Raw genomic sequence first — 20,719 nt, forward strand, 5'->3', positions numbered from 1 at the left:
GTTCTACAAACTGCTGCATATGTTGATCAGTAGCTATATGAGTAACTGTATGGTTTATTGATTGGTTGTCCAAGTATTTGTATGGGAAACTGAGTGTGTGTGTATGGGTGGCTGGGAGGTGTGTGACTCTGTACATAGATGTGTGAGTAGTTGATTCACTATATGTATAGATTCAAAACTGCATGTGGAAACAGCTGTATGGGCGGTTGACTGTGCATGAGTGTATTAGTGAGTGAATGGATATCTCAGTGCTACATGTCAAATTAAGTACATATGTAAAACACAGTACATGTGAGAGTTGACATCTATAAATAACTGTGCATAAGAGCTAGTGAATGTGTGAGTGGCTGTATGGATCATTGTGAACATGTATCAGAGATTGTATAAGAGAGTAAAGTAAATATGTGTTAGTATATGTTTGAATAAGTAAGGTGTGTATAACTGTATAGTTGAGAAAATAGAGGTGTGATTGATTTTTGGCATAACTGACTAGGTGTGTGAGTAACTCCATGGATGAGTGACTGTCTGTTTACACTGATTGTATCTAAGGTTATATTAGAGTCTGAAGAGGTTCATGGTATTATCACATGAATGATATCATCAGTGATGTGATCAGTCATGTCAAATGAGATGTTATCAGTGATGTCATCAGTGATGTCATTTGAGATGTCATCAGTGATGTCATCAGTGATGTCACTAACCATGTCATGAATGATGTAATATGTGACATCATCAGCAGTGGATTGCGGGTGCGCGATATATAGTTAGCGCTTATAACTATATATGGAATTTCAATGGTTTTATGCGAGTAAAATAAGGTTTTCTAAATGCAAATCCCTAACTATATATGGCCTAAAACCAATGGTTTTTTCATTGAATTTTCAAGGTTTTGTAAATGCAAATTCCTAACTATATATGGAGTATAACCTATGGTTTTTTCTGTGAATTTCAATGGTTTTTTAATAGCAAACATCAAAAGCTGTCAAATGTCAAGTACGTGATAGGTAAAAACGTTTTCGTGTTTATGCACGCTGATGTGCTTTGAACGCTGCCCCCCCCCCCCACTCCCCTCTTTTCTCTTAGTAGTACTCTCTCTTTGCAGATAGTGAACGGTAGTTAACGCAGACCTTTACCCCTGTTGTAATCCGTCGTACCTGCTTGTCTCTCCATTTGATTGATTATTATCCAAGCATTTACTGTTTTACAATTGGTTCTCTTTGGATCATTCTCTATTTACAAACAAGCACAAAGTCGCAATACTCTGTTTAGTCTTTGCAGATAGTGAAAAATCGTGTAAAAAAATAAAAGTAATCGAGCAAAATCAGTAGACCACTAATTCGATCTCTTTTTAACCTCGGTAAAATAGAAACATTAGGAATAACCCTTCATGAGAAATACGAAAATAGTGAAATGAATTGAGCTCCACACCATGAGGGCTGCAAAACAGCTCGACTCCGCCACCCACACCGCCCAAAATAACGGCAAACCCTATGCAAATATTATAAATATACACAACACACCACCAAAGAAACAGAATAAAACATTTTATTAAATAACTATTTACATAACTATTTTATACTTTTTATTGCCCGATCCGGCTAGCTCAATCGATCGAGCATGAAACTCATGCACTGATAACAAGCGTTGAGAGTTTGTAGAATGATGGCTTCAGATTTTCCACATACCGTGTAGTGGCGCGAACTGGCAGGGGGCGTTTGGATTCTACCCCTTCTCCAAATAAGATTTTCATACGTGAATGTTCGTTCATGCTTTTTGTCCCTGAGTTGCTTCCATGTCACTGCCTTACATAAATGGCATAAGTCTTGGTTATTGAGTGCCATACTTCAGAGTTCTAAGCAGTTCTTGTAACACTGTTTAAACCTTATTTGCACCTGCTGCAGCTTCACTATTCAAAGTAAGTGGGGTCCATTTGTGGACCTGACTGCATTGGAAAACAATGTGATACGGTGCCTCCCTAAACCGCTTGACGGAGGCCCCCGAGGGGCGGTGAGATGGCGCGGACTGAGAGGGGGCGCTTGGCTCCTGCCCCCTCCCCAAGTCGTGTTGCCCTGGTGAGGCCTGAGATCGCCCCCGGCATAGGCGGCCGGCTCCCGGGGTCCGGCGGAATTTTTTCCCTTTTGAAGAATCTTTCATTCTGGACCTTGTCCCACAATCCGTTTCACCTGAAGACACGTTGTCGTAGGGCGCCCCTTTACCGTTTTAGTTGCCATTCCGCCCGCTTTTGGTACTCTGTGCCTCTTCCGCCATTCAGCTGTTTACCGCTCGCTCTTGCGACTACAACGTCTCGCTCACCATGTAGTTGAGTTGCTCCCGCTCTTAAGATTTGACCGAACTTTTTGGACTGCTGAAAGCGGTGGAATTCCGACCGCTGGTTGGTGGAGACATTTTGACTATATTCTGCACCTGCATTGTCGCGTAATGCGTCATATGACGCGACGCGTTAGCGCACCCGGAAGTGCTCCGGTGCGCAAGGCGCAGCTTCCCGGAAACGATCCAGAGCGCGCCGCGCAGCGCGTAACGTAAGCATAACAGGTCATGTGACTTGTTAATAAAACTTTTCATTGGTTCATTTTACTTTTCTTTTCCTAATTATGTAAGACTAGGTCATGTGACCTAAAAATAACACTTTTCATTGGATTAAAACATTTTTTTTCCCCAAACGATGAAAGCCCCACCTTGTTTCTGGATGTTTCAGACTGAAGCTGGCGTCACCATGAGAGCACCACCATCTCGTAGCTCCGTCGTGGCCATTCCGCAAGCAATCATGGCAGCCGCTCCCCACCGGAAGCCTGCGGGAGTCGAGGGCCCCCAAGACTTTTGTACAATCTTCAAGGCTGAGGGGACGCTTTCGAGAATGGAACCCAAGCCCTGGCAGACAAGCGTCCGAGTTCCAAGGTGTCCCAGGGCCATTTTACTGGACCAGGCCCAAATCCGAAGAGCCGGCCGCCATTTTAAGAGTCCTGTGGCAGCCGCCTACCGCTGCACCGCAAGAGTGGGAACAACTCAACTACATGGTGAGCGAGACGCTGTAGCCGTAAGAGCGGGCGGTAAACAGCTGAATGGCGGATGAGGCACAGTGTAGCAAAAGCGGGCGGAATGGCGACTGAAACGATAAAGGGGCGCCCCACTACAGCAGACAAGCCTCCGCCATGTGCTTCAAAACTGCATATGTATCTCGTGATATCAAGGTTGGGCAACCAGTACAGAACAAGCAGTTACGAGTCCCATTTACACCGGCGCCATTTTGGGCGCGGCCGGGCAGGTCCAGGATCTACTGAAACATAAAAAATGAGGCTGACGTCTCTGAAGCAGTTCACGAACAGCAGGACATAGCAAATAAACATGAACTCTCTAAAGCTGTTAACTCACTGCAGAACAAAACAAGTGAACCTGAAACCTCTGGAATAATTGTCGCTCAAAAGAACAACACACAAAACTCTGTAGAGCCTGAAGAAAAAAAAACAGAAGGGCACTGTAGTTTCAGACACACTTAACACTAATGACTAAACAAAGATATCGTCTGTTTATAAAGCAGTTATCATCTTGACAGAATTGACAAAGAAGTGTACAGACACCAATGCATCAGCATTCTCGGAGATAACATCTTAAGGAACAAAGAAAGACCTGTTCACTCTTGACACCCCAGGTGCTGTGTATATTGCACTATAGTGCTGCATCGAGAAAACGGGCAACCCTATTGATGTGGATTTTTCATTATTGCTTATTGTAAAGAAATGGCGACTCCCCCCTTTAGCAGATTAGCTAAATGTTTGCGTAATTTAGGCATAAAAGTTATATTATTGTTGTTGTTGTTGTTATCTTTATAGTTCTGGTTAATTTCAAAAAATGGTTAAATATATTTACAGTTTTTGTTGCGTTCGTTATATTTAAATATTAATAAACTTTTAAAATGTAACTGTCTTGGAGTACTATATTTTTTTTAAAAATCGGGTGAATGGGGCCTTGAATCGGGTTATTGTCATGTGTGGGCTTTGCAAGTGTACTGCTACAAGATCGGACATTTCAAACTCAAATGCACGTTCTTTTTCTTACCTTTCCGAAGCATGGAGCGCAATAGCAGGCAGAGAAAGGGTGATGCACGTGTTGAACACTGCCTGGCCTGCAAATTGCTGCCAGTGCCCCCCCGCCCGCTCCTGAAAGAGGACACACACACACCGCCGCCCCGAGTACTTCACAAATCTTTAAAAGACCATGCGCTTGTTCAATGGGAAGTGGATAACATGGCTAAGAGCATTTGCTGACTAATGCATGAATATCGCTGACTTTTCAGCGATATTCATGCATTGCGGCCGTTTTTTATCGCATTTGCGATAAATCTTGCTAATAGCAAGGTTTATGTGCGATAAAATTCGCCGAAGTGCGGCGATAATTATTGTCTCTAAACAAGTTAGAGACAAAAATTACCTCTAGTTGTTGGAAATATGCCCCCGGGTTTTTCCTTGCAGGAATCGGGAAGCGAAAGACTAGCACTGAAATCAGTAGTCTCACACCTGAATCGGGAGGGTTAGCATGTCTGGATACTCTACAGCTGGAGCCATAAACTACATCCGCAGGGCTAGGTGATAGCCTAGGTCCAGCCTGGACAATCGGACACAGAGGAAGAGAAGTGTCAGAGGGTGCGGTAGTGAATAGGGTGAAAGGGAGGTGTCGAACGGGCACAGGGTGTGATTCTCAGAGAAGAGCAGCGCAGATGGGGGAAGTATATGGCCCATGCATGAGAGAGAGAGCGGGGGTGACCATTGCGTGGGGGAGATGCGTGCGAGGGTGGGGAGCCATGCTGAGAATCGACGGCGTGCAGAGAGTGGCCCTGGTCAAGGCATCTAAAATGGCTGCCGTACACGACAAAATTGTGGCATTGGACAAAAACGCAAGATGGCGCAGACAATGTTTATCAATAAGGATTCATTTATAACAAAATATTTACTCGCAGTGACAAAATGGTGTTCAACACTTCCTGATTTCCATCGAATCGAACGTTAACAAACGTCACGCAGCAAAAAAAAAAAAAAAAAAAAGCTCACGCACAGAGCGGTTTTTAGCCATGTTATCCAATGGAAGGTGGATAACATGGCTAAGAGCATTTGCTGGATAATGCATGAATATCGCTGACTTTTCAGCGATATTCATGCATTGTGGCCGATGTGCGGCGATAATTTTTGTCTCTAAACAATAAAAACGAAGCACAAAATGGCGAATTCCCGTTTCGCTACCAGTTTGCGGCCCAGTTCGCGGCCCGTGAAGCGCTTCTACCGTGAAAAATCAATTTTTTTTTATTTTCCCCACGGGACCCTTTAATAACCCCAACAACATTCCTAGGGGGTCAAGAGGGGTATACCTTGCCCCCTTTCAATAAATTCCCCCTTCGTTTTTCACCTCTTCTTCTCTCTCGATCCTACCGAGAGATAAGATGGCGGCCGCTCCGGACTATTTAGAATGTTGACAGACACCGGAGAGCCAATCAGCTTTCTGTTATCCAATGGAAGGTGGATAACATGGCTAAGAGCATTTGCTGGATAATGCATGAATATCGCTGACTTTTCAGCGATATTCATGCATTGTGGCCGATGTGCGGCGATAATTTTTGTCTCTAAACAATTAAAACGAAGCACAAAATGGCGAATTCCCGTTTCGCTACCAGTTTGCGGCCCAGTTCGCGGCCCGGGAAACGCTTCTACCGTGAAAAATAATTTTTTTTTTATTTTCCCCACGGGACCCTTTAATAACCCCAACAACAATCCTAGGGGGTCAAGAGGGGTATACCTTGCACCCTTTCAATAAATTCCCCCTTCGTTTTTCACCTCTTCTCTCTCGATCCTACCGAGAGATAAGATGGCGGCCGCTCCGGACTGTTTAGAATGTTGACAGACACCGGAGAGCCAATCAGCTTTCTGCGCGCAAAGTTCCGTTTCGCGAAAAGTAAGCGGACCGGATCGCTGCCCGGAGCGCTGTTACAGATATATATCTTGTTTTGAACGTTAATTTCTCAAAAACTACTGGAGCACATATATTGAGACCTAGCAAAGGCACATCGGGCTAACAGCCCCTACAATTTTGCCAAGTTTCGTGCAAATCCATTCAGCCGTTCGAGCTAAAAGTGAGTCCAACCGCCCTATGGAAAAATGAATGGGAAAAACGCGTTTTGGGACCCCCCTTTTTTCTCAGCCCCCCCTTGACGAAACTCCACCAAATTTTCAGGGGCTGCTCAGAAACAAAATGTGCCATTTTCCTGAAAATTTCAGCCGATTCCGTCCTCAAACGCCAAAGTTATTAGACATAGAATTTTCAGAAATCCCATAGGGAATTAATCCTAACTATATATACCTACTGGCGATAGCCAGTAGGTAATATATATATATATATATATATTAACATTTAAACCACAGAATTTCACCAGATATAGTAAGCACAGCTACATACAACTTAAGGCGACCATAAGCACTGCTTATGACCCTACATTTTACATAACTCATTACAAGTTCTTTTACATCTTTAATGGCATCATTAATCACATCTCAAATTACATCTATGATAGCATCAGTGATGACATCATCCAAGCTTCCTTTTTACTCATTACTCTATAAACTAGTATGGCATTAGAGGCCAGAAAGGAAATACAAAATAGCTCAGAATAATAACAAGCATCATGAATGTCATCACAGGTACAAGTGCCTTAGGTGTAGAATGCATGTGCAACATTGACCCTATACCATACACTTCATGGGAGGCATAGTTCACATTAACTATCAACCATAGATATATTAAAACACCATTAAACATAGTGTTCAATATGTCTAAAACTGTTCAGGGAAAGCAAAGGTACTCAAGATAGTCAATGTCTTTTCTAAAATGAATGTTCTACTTCAGACAGCTTTTGTCAGTACTGAACCCCTCACAGTCACCAAACCTACACTGGAAAATGAATTTGATCCGAGTATAAAAGTGGGCACTGTAAATAATATTTACTCTATGGAGAGAGTTAACTCTTTACCACATTGTTTTCAGACAGTGAAACTCTCATGAGAGATACACCACAGAGTATTTTCTAAGTATCTATTTAGAACATTGTACACTCTATGCAACACTTCAAAACAGGAGGCAAAGTCTGCTCAAGCCCTTGGAGACTTTCCTCAAGCAGGGGATACAGAACACAATAAAGTTCTCCTACTTTCCTTGGCAGAAAACAGCAACTGCAGGCCAACCCCAGACACACAGCAAGGGCAGTACTTCTCCTCAGTTTCTCCAGCCCTTCTCCTTGGCAAAGGTTCCTCTTGATTCCAGAAGTAGTCTAAAGTTCAGGAGTTTTAGTTTCAATACTTATACCCCAAAATGTCTTTCTTCTTTTTGTGCAAGGGTCTCTGAACCCAGTCCAAACCAGTTCTCTCCTCTCTGGTGCAGCTGCCCGGCAGGAGGTGGAGATAGCATTGTGTAAGGCAGACAGGCCCTATACAGGTGCAAGGTAAATCTCCTCCCACAACTCTAAATGCAGACCGGGCCTATTCAGGTGCTAGTGAGAACTCCCCCCCCCCCCAATCTAAATGCAGCCCATGTCTATTCAGCCCAGCCCTGACTCAGTCAGGAAAGGCAGGACACACATCAACCTCCCTGGTGGCTGTCTGAGAGGATGCACCTCCCCAGCCTCTGGCTCTCCACGGCTAGACAGTCAATACACAAACAGGTAGAGGCACACAGAATGGTTAAACAACAAAATGCCTACATCCTAAAAGTTGCATTTTCAAACACACAATTTAAAAACCATCTTTAGTAAAAGATGTGTTATTACTTTCTGAGTTCAGAGAGTCTAAACTTTATTTTTCTATCTTATCCCTATGGGAAGATATGCTTTTAAAATGTTACAAAGCATTCCCCATTCTGTCCTGTGGGCAAGATAGCCTTTCAATAGTGAAAAACAAAATTGGCAGTATTTCAGTATCAGGACATGTTACACACATCAGTTCATGTCCTACCTTTCACATACACTGCACCATGCCCAGGAGAGGTACCTTGGGCCAACCACAGAGGTGTCCTATATGTAAGAAAAGGGAAGGTTAGGGCCTGACAAGTGGGTGTACTTGCCAAGTCGACATGGGAGTTAGAAAACTATGCACAGGCACTGCATAGGCAGGCCTGAGACATCTTTTCAGGGCTACTCATGTGGATGGCACAATCAGTGCTACAGGCCCACTAGTAGTATTTGATTTACCAGCCCCGGCACACCCAGTTTGATTTACTGATCAGTCCCTGATACTAGGAACTGATCAGTAAAACATAATATGTCAATCAGGGAGAACCAATCATAATAACAATTTACAAAGAGAGAATATGCACTTTAACACTGATTACCAGTGGTAAAGTGCCCAGAGTCCTAAAACCAACAACAACAGGTCAGGAAAAAATAGGAGGAAGAAGCAACAAGTATGGGGATGACCCTGCATTAAGGTCCAAGTCCAACACCCCCTATTTTGCATTATATGGAACTGCATGGCCTTCATTTGCATCTTTACAATCTTACACCCTGGCTGGATCTGGATGCAGTGCTCATGGGAATGATGCCATTTTAATCTGGATACATTTACATATTCCAGGGACTCCTGCAGTGCAGGGAGGGCATTTCATGATGTCATTGACATGTAGGCCTGCCATGGGACGCAATGTCCATTTCTGGCCGTTATTTCTGTTCCCTGGGTTTCCCAATGCTGCATCACACTGACCTCACTCAGGAGTAAACAGCTTGCTTTGTTACCTTTTATCCTGTTTTGTACACATGGTTTGGGATTGCAAGAGTGTGTGAAGACATGAGAAAAATGAAACTGGATATAGAGCAGTAAGGTTCAAGGGGGCGATGGCACAGAGACTGGGAAAATATCTGCTTACAGACAATGGAGGGGGGGAGAGCGAGTGGCTGGGGTTTTCAGAAAACAAAAATACACAGCGAGTCAGTCACATTTACATGGCAGTTTTCCTAGGAGTGGGAATGTGATGTGGCAGTGTTGGGAAGAATCTATTTTAATGGAGTTTGAGGCACCCCGAGCACTGGCAAATCCCCAAAATGGTTGCCCCAAGATTGAAAGCCCTTAGCAGTAATTCTGTGACAGGTTGTCTGAGGAGGTTCAGCTACCGGTGCATGGACAGTGGCCAAGCGATCCCTCCTCTGCCGCCCACACTGCCCTGGGAGATGTAGCAGATGCTTCTTTTAAATGAGTTTGCCATTCCCTCCTACATCATGCTTCCTTTGTAGATAGTGCTCATGGCTGAGACCGTAATGCTGGGTTATAACTTTGAATACATGGACACGTTCATTGGCAACATCCAGGGCTTCTTCTGCTGTGACAGCTCGTACACCAAGCCCTACCCGGGTCCAAAGGACAACAGCAATGGCCTTCCTCCTCTCCCTGGTGGCGGGAATGCCCATGCTTACGTTAACACCTCCCTCTCTCTGTATTTGCTTCCCACAACCTATCCGCTTTTTGAGTGCCTTCCTTCAAACAGCAATATTGTGTTAATGAAATACATGGGTGATTTGTGCCTTTCCTCGCTTTCCTGCGCTTCTTTTTTCTTTTCTTTCAAATCTGAGTAAATTCACGGATCCACCATGATTTTGCAGAAACATTGGAAAACGTATTTTTGGGGCCCCGGTGGGGTCTAGGGGGCAGGGTATTTCTACCCTGTACCTGTCTCTTTTTTGGGGAGGACTCTGATGACTATGAGTTCCATGATGGCTGCCAAAACTTTATTGTTGAAGTGTTGGCAGCCAATCAGATCTTAGCATGAGTTCTGTCGGATCCGTGGAGGGTTTGCATCCTAAGATATCTGTATTTCTTTTCCCTTCAATAACCCCTAAACTATTGATTACACCAAATCACAGAATGTTTACTTTATGGACCAAGATCTAGCTTTCTTTCAAACTTGGTGTAATTCCATCAGCAGTTCAGGCTTTAGTTGTGTTCAATAACCCCCATGGAAAATTGCATGAGGAAAACAAGTTTTGGGACCCCCTTTTCTCGGCCCCAGCTTCATGAATCACCCTGAAACTTTGCACACTGCAGCTGAACACAGCTGCATACTAGTATTGAACATTTTATGAAGATTTATTGAATGGCTCTAAAGTTATTAGGAAAACAAAAATCTGATTTTCTGATGAAAACCAGGTCCTAACTTTAACTACCTTACTGGGGACCAGATATACAAATACTTTTGATGCCTAGATATTTATCATTTATTCATGCAGCACGATGAAGCAAGCCACCTTGCTGCACTGTTCTGTGCGAAAAGGAAAAGACAGGAATGCGCCATATTAAATATTATACAGGATATTCCTGTTTTTTCCTAACGCTGGCGCACTTTTGGCTGCCGAGCACCAATACAGGCACCCTTGCATCATGGTGCAAGGGTGCCTGCATTGAGGGAGATTTTTTTTGTGCAGAAAGGGACACCTTACCCACAACAACACTACTGAGAGTAATTGTCCTCTTTCTATGTGTGCTGCAGAGAGCAGCACACATAAATAGAGTAAAACATGAGGAGAAATTAAAATATTTCTCCTCGTTATGCCTCACCTGGGCGAGGCGTAGCATTTTATGCATTCCTTGGTCTATCACTATTGGCAAATCTGGAAATGCACCAGAATCCATGGGTGGATGCTTGGGAACACTCACGCTCCACCCATGGAATGTCTCCTTGGGTAGAGTAACAGAAGGCAACGATTTGCACTGCCTTGCATCACTCTAAATTCCTCAAGTCATACAGGGCCACATAAGGTGGCCTTGTGTAGCTAGATAAATCTCACTTCGGTTTTGCATTGCACTTGCACTCTCATGCGTGGCACAAGGGCGATGCAAATACTTCATAAATCTGGCCATTAATTTCTAAAAACTACTGAACAGATGTACCCCAAACCACAAAATGCATTATTTGCAGACCAAGAAGTATGTTCCTGCCAAATCTGGGGGCATATTACCAACGAGTAGCAATATTTATCACTAACTAGGCTTAGTAACGATTTTTTATCGCTAAGCATCGCCGGAAATTATCGCTGAGATAACGTGCTAGTAGCAACGTTTATCTCCAAAGCGATAATTTTTTCCCGGCGATAGCGTGAATATCGCTGACAATACAGCGATATTCACGCATTAGCGACTAAATGCTCTTAGCCATGTTATCTACCTCCCATTGGATAACATGGTTATCCACTGGTCTGAGCAGGCGTTAGTTTTTGGCGATAGCAGAAATATTTCCACCGCTATGCCCGCCTTGCTAATAGGCAATAGCGACGTTAGCGACTGCTTTCAGTTGCTAACAGGTTCGGTACGCCCACTTTGCATGTCATTAGCGATAAATATCGCTGACATGCAAAGCAGGTCCCAAACCGCTCGCTATCCCCTAAAAGCTGTCGCTAACATCAGTTAGCGACAGCTTGCTAATATAGCGATAGAATTGTCGCCGCTTAGCGGCCGAAAACGGCTGCTAAACCGGCGATAATTGCCTATCGCCCCCCTTGGTAATATGCCCCCAGGTGTCATTCCGTACAGCTGTTTTTGTTGTACCCCAGACTAATGAAGTCTATGGAAAATGCATGGAGATTTCGCATTTTGGGACACCCCTTTTTCTCAGGCCCCACTGGCTAGATCACCCCAAAATGTTTAATGCACAAACTATTCGAAAAGTAGCACCTTTTTGTAAAGTTTCGTGGACATTCGTCAAACGGGGGCAAAGTTATTAACAACAAAATGAGCACTTTCCCTATGGAACAGCTGACTTAACTGTAACTACCCAGTGGAAACTGCCACTGGGTAATATATAAATATATTGGGGCAGATTTATGAGCCCGTTGCGCCTCTTTGCGCTGCAATTGCGTCACTTTATTTGACGCAACTGCGGCGCAAACAATGCGCCCTATTTACAACGTGACGCATCTAGGAGATGCGTCACGTTGTAAAGCACTGCGCCATAAGGAGGCGTTCCTGCGCAGGGGGGGGGGGGCGTTCCTGCGCAGGAACGCCTCCTGAAAGTGGCTGAGTGAAATCTATGAGATTTCACTCAGTCACTTTCAGGGCAATGCTGCGTCAAAACCCTGCGCCTGCTTGAAGCAGGCGTAGGTCTTGACGCAGCATTGTGCAGATGGTGTACCCCCGAGCCTTGCTGGAGCTGCGTCTCGCTTGTGACGCAACTTCAGCAATGCGCCACATTTCCGGCACAGATGCGTCACGCAACTGTGCCATTTTTGCACCATGGGTGGCGGAGCTGTGGCGCACTGTGGCGCATGTTAACTGGCGCATCCCTGGGGATGCGCCAGTTAACATAAATCTGCCCCATAGAATTTTTGTAAAATCAAAGTGCTAGCCATAGCTAAAAAAAAAATTAGAAAGCACACATATTTTGAATCTTGAATGGCATGAACAGGGATCCAGAGCAAAGACAGAACATGCAAATACATCAGAGTAAATTGGCGTGGAGCAACTGGAGCTGGTGGAAAAGTGCACAAACATAACAAAGTGCTACTAATGGCCAGATTATTAGACAATGTATTATTATTTTCTCATGGCAAGTAACTGTCCAGGGTATGGTTTCTTTATTTTTAGCACAAAAAGGCATACACATATCTATCACTAGTGCAGCAGGTGCAGTGGCACTGGGCATAGGAGCTTTAGGACCCGCTGTACCCCAATTATGACTGCTTTCACTGTCTAATCTAGGGGCAGGGCATATTTCCCTTGTCCTGAGGTAGGGGCCGCCAATTGCACACTAAGCGGAATGTGTACAATGAACTGGTGGAGAGCGGGTTAGCTGCAAAATTGCTAATGCAGCACTTCAATTCAAACACACAGGGATGCGCTGTATTTAAATGATACAGTGCACACCTGTGTTTACCCTAGCGCTGGCACTAAATTAAGCTGCCTAGAGCAAACGCAGGTACCCTTGCAAGGATGCCTGCGCTGGGGGAATGATTGTTAATGCACAGGAAGGTGATTTGTCACTCCTATGTGTGCTGCAAGAAATTGCAAATCGTAATTTTTTTAATGAATGCTTCAGTGCAGGGAGGGACACCTTCTTGCGCATAAACAATCATTCATGGCGATTTGCTGTTTCATAGAAACAACAAAAATAAAAAGAAAGTAATAATTTCTCTTCGCTTCGCCATGTTAAGACCAAGTTATTTTTGGTCTTAAATTTGGCGCTGGCCCATATTTACGCCACCCCCGTAAATAGGGGGCAGCATCAAAATCAATGGGTGTTGCTCCAGAACTCCCATCGCAGCACCCATTGCCCTCCTCTTTCACGTTAAGTGCAGTCTGAAAGGGGCCTTATTTACAAGGCGGCGTTAAGCCATGTTAAATGGCTTAAAGCCACCTTGTAAATAAGGCGGAGCTCCTATTGCTACAGGAACTTTCTTAAAAGTGACGTTCGAGTAGCGATAAGGGCTTGTAAATATCCTCCTTTTTTACATTAAAAAATGAGCTTTGCAAATGTGTAAGTACCAACACCTACTGTTAAGTCGGTAACATTTTCATGCTTTGCAGCCCAACTGTGCGCGCGTAGGAATGATTTCTGGTTATAACCAGTTGTGCTCTGTACATTATAAAAAATGGTCACAAGATGGCGCCGTTGTGCCGTTTATCGACGATCCTGTGCAGCCTCTGAGTGCTTGACTTCTGACACAAAGGGTTTATGATCTTCTTTTCCCACGGCGAATCGTTCCACGTTCACAGTTCACATAGTGTTTGCTATTATGTTTTTGGACTATGCTCATGATGACGAGGAAGGCACAATTTATACCACCCTACACTGTTCTAGATTGTGCTCTCTATTCTTCCTTTAAGCTTATTAAATCAAATAGGCTTTTCTAAGGTTGACGCTCAGTTTTGTTTGCTTTTTGCACGAGGACGCCTTTGAAATGTTAAGCTACATTTGTCACACACAATGCGAGTAGTTTGTAAACAATCTTCCAACAGTTGACTCGCTGAGCAGAGATTGCATTGAAAAACTGCAGCTGGGTTGTAATTCATGCTTCCAACAACACTAGTTAGAAAACCAATAAAATCTGGTCCCGTTCCTACCTGTACCATCAAAATGTTGAACATTACCATCATCACATAATATGCACCCCAGGCTTTGTTCAGACTTGTGACTCCCCCCACTCTACATACCTATATTTCCTCCGATTTCGTACAGACTTTGGCTTGGTTCGTTGCTGTAGTCGGAGGGTCCATGGCTAGAAATAAGGAGACAATGACATCTTAGTGTGTGTTTGGAGAAAAATAACAACGTTTGGGATAAAATAGATTGTTTCTGATGGTCGCACAGGTGCTGTACGCAAGCAGGGTCTACTGTTTCCGGACACTGCAAGCTTTTGACAACAGTAAGGCCACGTCCCAAAGAATATGGGGGAAATAAACTCAGTTTAGGTGCATTCATGTAGATCAGCAATGGGGAATTATTTCACCAATCACAAGGTTAGAATTGTTTCTTGTGGGACAGTTTCAAAAGTAAATTAACACAGACAAACAGGTACATTTGTAGTATTCAATTCCCGAGCAGGCAGTATTCCAATGTGGAAACAAGCTTACATTCACCTCTGTCAAGGAACAAGTGAGTTTTCACCCCCGTCAAGGCACGAGTGAGTTTTCACCCCTGTCAAGGCACGAGTGAGATTTCACCCCTGTCAAGGCACGAGTGAGTTTTCACCCCTGTCAAGGCACGGGTGAGTTTTCACCCCTGTCAAGGCACGAGTGAGTTTTCACCCCTGTCAAGGCACGAGTGAGTTTTCACCCCCGTCAAGGCACGAGTGAGATTTCACCCCTGTCAAGGCACGAGTGAGTTTTCACCCCTGTCAAGGCACGAGTGAGTTTTCACCCCTGTCAAGGCACGGGTGAGTTTTCACCCCTGTCAAGGCACGAGTGAGTTTTCACCCCTGTCAAGGCACGAGTGAGTTTTCACCCCCGTCAAGGCACGAGTGAGTTTTCACCCCTGTCAAGGCACGAGTGAGATTTCACCCCTGTCAAGGCACGAGTGAGTTTTCACCCCCGTCAAGGCACGAGTGAGTTTTCACCCCTGTCAAGGCACGAGTGAGATTTCACCCCTGTCAAGGCACGAGTGAGTTTTCACCCCTGTCAAGGCACGAGTGAGTTTTCTCCCCTGTCAAGGCACGAGTGAGTTTTCACCCCTGTCAAGGCACGAGTGAGTTTTCACCCCTGTCAAGGCACGGGTGAGTTTTCACCCCTGTCAAGGCACGAGTGAGTTTTCACCCCTGTCAAGGCACGGGTGAGTTTTTAGGTGAGAATGAGCAGGGACCTCCCTCATATTTATATGGGAATGGAGGGCAAATGGTTTCTTCACAAGGAAAATGATGGTCTCACGTGGAATAATAACATGTTTTAATATACATTTACTACTGTCACTCTTTTCCCCTTCTATTTTTGGGTTTGCTCCTCAATACCATGAGCCAAAAACGTTGCTCCAAATGTCGTCGAGCTGTTTGTAAATTGGTCCTAGTATATCTCATCCCAATTTATCTGCGAAGTGTTTCTTGTTTATACTTCGACAGAGTGAGTAGGTAGACACCAATGCTTAACCCCATTTATAAGGAGGAGGCACATTGATGACGTTATTGTTCTAACACACACGTATGCACTTAGATTCGTATGGTTACAAGTAGTTGGACAGCAATAGCGCGCTGTAGAGTAAAGGCGAACAACCACGCAGGGAAGCATGTGTGAAGTGAGGGTGGAAGCTAGAAGTGAAGGTGGAGCTATGGTGTGAAATATATGGGGGAAAGGGGGTTAGGAGACGGTGTAATACTGCACAGAGTTGGAGGAATAACATAGACACAGATATAAGGGATGAAAAGAGAAAGGGCACATAAGGAGATGAGAATGCAGAATGATGAGCAGACACGGAAGCAGAAGGGTGGACACCAGAGGCCATATTAAATATGTTAAATTTAACCCAGTTCAACCCTCTAAGCCCAAAGTTTGGAGAAGAGACATGAAGAAACTCAACCCAAACTCCTTACCGCCTAACACCTGCAATCTCCTACTTCCCCCTTCCGGTGCTACGGAAGTTCAACTCCTGACTGACCACTATCTCAATGCTATGACCACAATAATCGATGAGGCCGCACCCATGCAACTGAAAAGAGTTTTGTCCAAGATCTCCAACCCATGGTATGACGGAAGCCTCAATGAAGATAGAAGGGCCATGCGAATGGCAGAGCGCACCTGGAGATCAGCCCCCTCTGCACTGCACCTAAAAACCCTGAAGAAACAGAGAAACGCCTACTTCAGGAAAATAAAACGCTCAAAAAGAGAGTTCTTCAGCCTCCAGCTCGCCCAAGCGAAAAACCGCCCAAGAAAACAGTTTGAGCTAATCAGAACACAATCCAAAGAACAACCCCAGACACTCAGTACCATGGGCGTTACACCTTCCTGTGAAGACTTCTCTGCCTTCTTTAACCAAAAAACAGACAACATAAGAAGCGATCTCCTCAATGACGCAATCCTTTACTCCAACCCTCGAAACTCAGCAATGTATGAACCAAAGAATAATGCTACTTGGTCAGCCTTTGGCACCTACTCCAAAGAAGAAATCAGCAGATTGCTCAGCACCCTGAAACCATCCAATCAGCTCCCTGACCCCCTCCCTGCTAACGCTGTAAAAGACTTTATCCCTTTGCTCCTCCCACTCTTGACTAAGATTATCAATAGCTCTCTTCAACAAGGATCCATCCCTAATGCCCTCAAAGTCGGTCAAGTCACACCGCTACTAAAAAAAACAACAGCAGACCCCTCTGATCTAAACAACTACCATCCTATTACAAATATTCCCACCCTCGCTAAACTGTTGGAAAAATGCGTACAGCTGCAACTGACTAAACACATAGATAAGTTTGATCTCCTCAGCACTCATCAATCTGGCTTCCGAGCAGGGCACAGTACCGAAACTGCTATGACCCACATAGTTGACGACGCTCTCCAAATCCTAGACCAAAACGATACCTGCCTCCTCATCCTTTTTGATCTCTCCTCAGCATTCAACACAGTTAAACATGAGAACCTACTCAAACTACTAAACACAAGAATGGGCATTTCTGGAACTGTTCTCAAGTGGTTCACCTCCTTTCTACACAACCGGTCTCAGAGATTCAAAAGCAACAACCTGATGTCCTCTCCGGTACCTGTTTCGCTAGGCGTCCCTCAAGGATCCTCCCTCTCCCCAACACTGTTCAATCTAGTTATGGAACCTCTCACTACCTTGTTACAAGCATCCAACGTGCACTTTCACATGTATGCCGATGACACCCAACTTTATCTCAAAATACAATCTCCCAAGGACATCATGCTTCTGAACACCACGATCAGAAACACCCAATCCTGGCTTGCTGAGAATCACCTCAAACTCAATGCGCTGAAGACCGAGTTCCTCCTGATCGCACCTCCCGCAAAAATCTCTACCGCTCAATCTTGGCTTAATCACCTAACTGCTCTAAATGTACAACCTACCATCGTAGACTCAGCAAAATCTTTAGGCATAACACTTGACACCAATCTAAACATGCAGCAGCACATCAGCAAGGCAACCAAAGGAGTGAACTTCCAAATCAATACCTTGAGAAAACTTAAACCCTTCCTTCCAGCCAAAGACTTCCAAACGGCGGTACAATCCATAGTCATCCCGCACATTGAATACGGAAGCACTGCCCTCTGCAGACTTCCACTAACTACAACGGCACCCCTAAGAGCGTCCCTTAACGCTGCAGCGAGACTCATCACTGGCTCAAAAAAACACTCGCATATCTCCCCTGACTTTAAATCCCTGAACTGGCTACCTTTTGAAGCCAGAATACATCTGAAAATCGCCTGCATGACACACAAGGCTGTACACTTGAACTCACCCGCCTACCTCACTCGAAAGCTGACAATCTCTGGTGGCACTAGAACTACTAAAAGCACAAACAATCTACTGTTGAAGCCTCGAAGATTTCGGAAGGAAAAAACATATAAACGTTCCTTCTCAGGAATGGCGCCCAGGATCTGGAACTCACTCCCTCCTGAAACCAGGCTCATCTCCTCCAACAAACTTTTTAAGAAAGAAGTCAAAGCGATTTTCATGGCTAAATACACATGATCTACTACTCAGTATTGCTCAAGAATCCACTCTTACTACCTGCCCGACCCCTTGGACTATGTGTATTACTTGTATTATCGACTTAGTTGATTGTATACGTTCCCTCTTTGTATTTCTCTATATTATTGACGCACCTGTCTGACTCTGCATACTGTTCCTACACCACCTCAACTATTCCTACTGTTGTATTACTGATCCACCTGTATGACTATGCACCCTGTACTCACCTACCTCAACTATTCCTACCTTTATGTTATCTTCAAAAGCATTTTGAGAACGCTTAAACAAGTATATGCTCCTTCTTGTTGTATTTTTATATTATTGGCGCACCTGTTAACTATGCACCTTGTACCTACACTACCTCTATTTTGACCTACCTCTTGTATTGTGACATACCTATGTAACTATGCACCTTTACCTAACTACCTCAACTATTACATACTATTATTCTATCACCCCCTTGTCTTGTAAAGCGCTCTGTTATCTGTAAAGATCTTGTTCGCGCTATATAAAACTTTTCAAATAAATATTGTAGAATGTGCCCTTGGGCCACAAAGAAAGTTTGTGCCTATTTATTTACCCTTGGACAGAGGTCTGACATAATATGGTGAATATACTTGTGGGGTCCCTTCTGTAATATGAATTGTGCCAGAGCACGTTTTGCACTTTCGTGCTCTCAAGTGAACATGGGGGTGTAGTTTGGTGTGGAGGGAGCGCTTTTGCCCTTCCTGGTTGCCGTATTACAGACACGGGTGCATGGGCAAAGAGGCTGTGAGGAGGGCCACTGATGGTACACCACTTATATAGAGGACATCCAGTGCACCTCTAAGGCCACCTCCAGGGAGGAGTTTTTACAGTTTCCAGGGATCTTCTGCGAGGCACTCCATCACAAATGTGGCAATATCCTCTCTACGTTTTTTTACAAGTGCCATACACCATTATGTACTGACAGGATATCTGCCACCTTTGTGAGGAAGTAACTCATCTCTAAAGTATATATTAGACTCTTAGGGGCAGATTTATGAGGCCGTTGCGCCTCTTTGCGCCGCAATTGCGTCACTTTTTCTGACGCAACTGCGGCTTAAACAATGCGCCCTATTTACAACGTGATGCATCTAGGAGATGCGTCACGTTGTAAAGCTGGGTAAGAGTGGTCTGCTCAATTCAGACACTCTGTTCATCACCACCCCCTTTTCTGAATCGTTTTTGGCCACTATAGGTGTGGCAGGGTATACTCAGACATGAGTCCCTTTCTCACTGCTCCATCAGGATTCAAGCAAGCCGGGCCGAAGACGGCTGAAATGCCAGAAACCGGTCCCCGGTAGCTTGTCTCCTTTCTGGTGAAGAATTGGCTTGGTAGTTTAGTCTGCCCTGTTCCCATGATGCACTGGGCCAGGGACAGACTGATTTGCATATAGCCAGGTTCTGAGCTGGGATGGGGCAGTGAGATAAATAACGGTGATGGATCAAGCCCTGATCTTTGGACTGGGTAAGAGTGGTCTGCTCAATTCAGACACTCTGTTCATCACCACCCCCTTTTCTGAAACGTTGTAAAGCACTGCGCCATAAGGAGGCGTTCCTGCGCAAGGGGGGGCGTTCCTGCGCAGGAACGCCTTCTGAAAGTGGCTGAGTGAAATCTATGAGATTTCACTCAGTCACTTTCAGGGCAATGCGGCGTCAAAACCCTGCGCCTGCTTGCAGCAGGCGTAGGTCTTGACGCAGCATTGTGCAGATGGTGTACCCCCGAACCTTGCTGGAGCTGCGTCGCGCTTGCGACGCAACTCCAGCAATGCTCCACATTTCCGGCACAGATGCGTCACGCATCTGTGCCGTTTTTGCACCATGGTGCGCTGCATTATAAATGCGGCGCACCATGGGTGGCGGAGCTGTGGCGCACGTTAACTGGTGCATCCCATGGGATGCGCCAGTTAACATAAATCTGCCCCTTAATGTTTTCAGTAGTGAAATGTCTTTTGTTATCTCTGTCAAATCTCAAATAATTGAGGGTAACATGTATCAAACAATTTTGCATTTGCAAATGGTGCAAATCGATCATTTCGCACGTTTGTGAATGCAAAATAGCCTTTCAAGATATATGAAAGGCTTTGTAGTCGTAATTTTAGGCAAACGCAAAAAGTGCAGTTACCTAAAATTGCGACTACAAATCGGGAATTGCAATTTGTGATTCCCTTAGCACACATACCAAGAAATTTCTAAATGCAAACTGTTCATTTAGCAAATGCTATTACCATCGACTACAAGTCGATGGTAACCACATTCAAATTTACATGTGCACATTTTTTTTGGGTGCTCCCGGGAAGCCTGATCAGAACTAACCAGGGATTGCATCATGTGTAACCTCTTCTTGAGCTCAATATGTGCCTTTAGGAGATTAAGATTAAATTCTGTGCTATCCGTGTTTTCTCATTCTTTAATATGTTCATCGGGGAGCATATTAACTTCTAGATGAGTTGAACGTGGACATGGACATTCAATGTTTCCAAACAAGTTTGTTCAAGATCATGCTAAGCAGAAACAACGGTGTTACATTCATTCTATG

General features: G+C 44.6%; 1 protein-coding gene across 1 annotated transcript in view; it reads right to left on the reverse strand.

The window, feature by feature from the left end:
- The window catches only part of LOC147669100 (rho GTPase-activating protein 28-like), a 516,960-nt gene that overhangs the window by 12,542 nt on the left and 483,699 nt on the right, over positions 1–20,719 (reverse strand). The window contains exon 14 of the mRNA XM_086948229.1: positions 14,184–14,248. Within this exon, the coding sequence (XP_086804355.1) occupies positions 14,184–14,248 (65 nt within the window). The remainder of the gene's footprint in view (positions 1–14,183; positions 14,249–20,719) is intronic.

Source organism: Lissotriton vulgaris, unplaced genomic scaffold (assembly GCF_964263255.1).
Source record: "Lissotriton vulgaris unplaced genomic scaffold, aLisVul1.2 SCAFFOLD_789, whole genome shotgun sequence".
Classification (NCBI taxonomy): Eukaryota; Metazoa; Chordata; class Amphibia; order Caudata; family Salamandridae; genus Lissotriton; species Lissotriton vulgaris.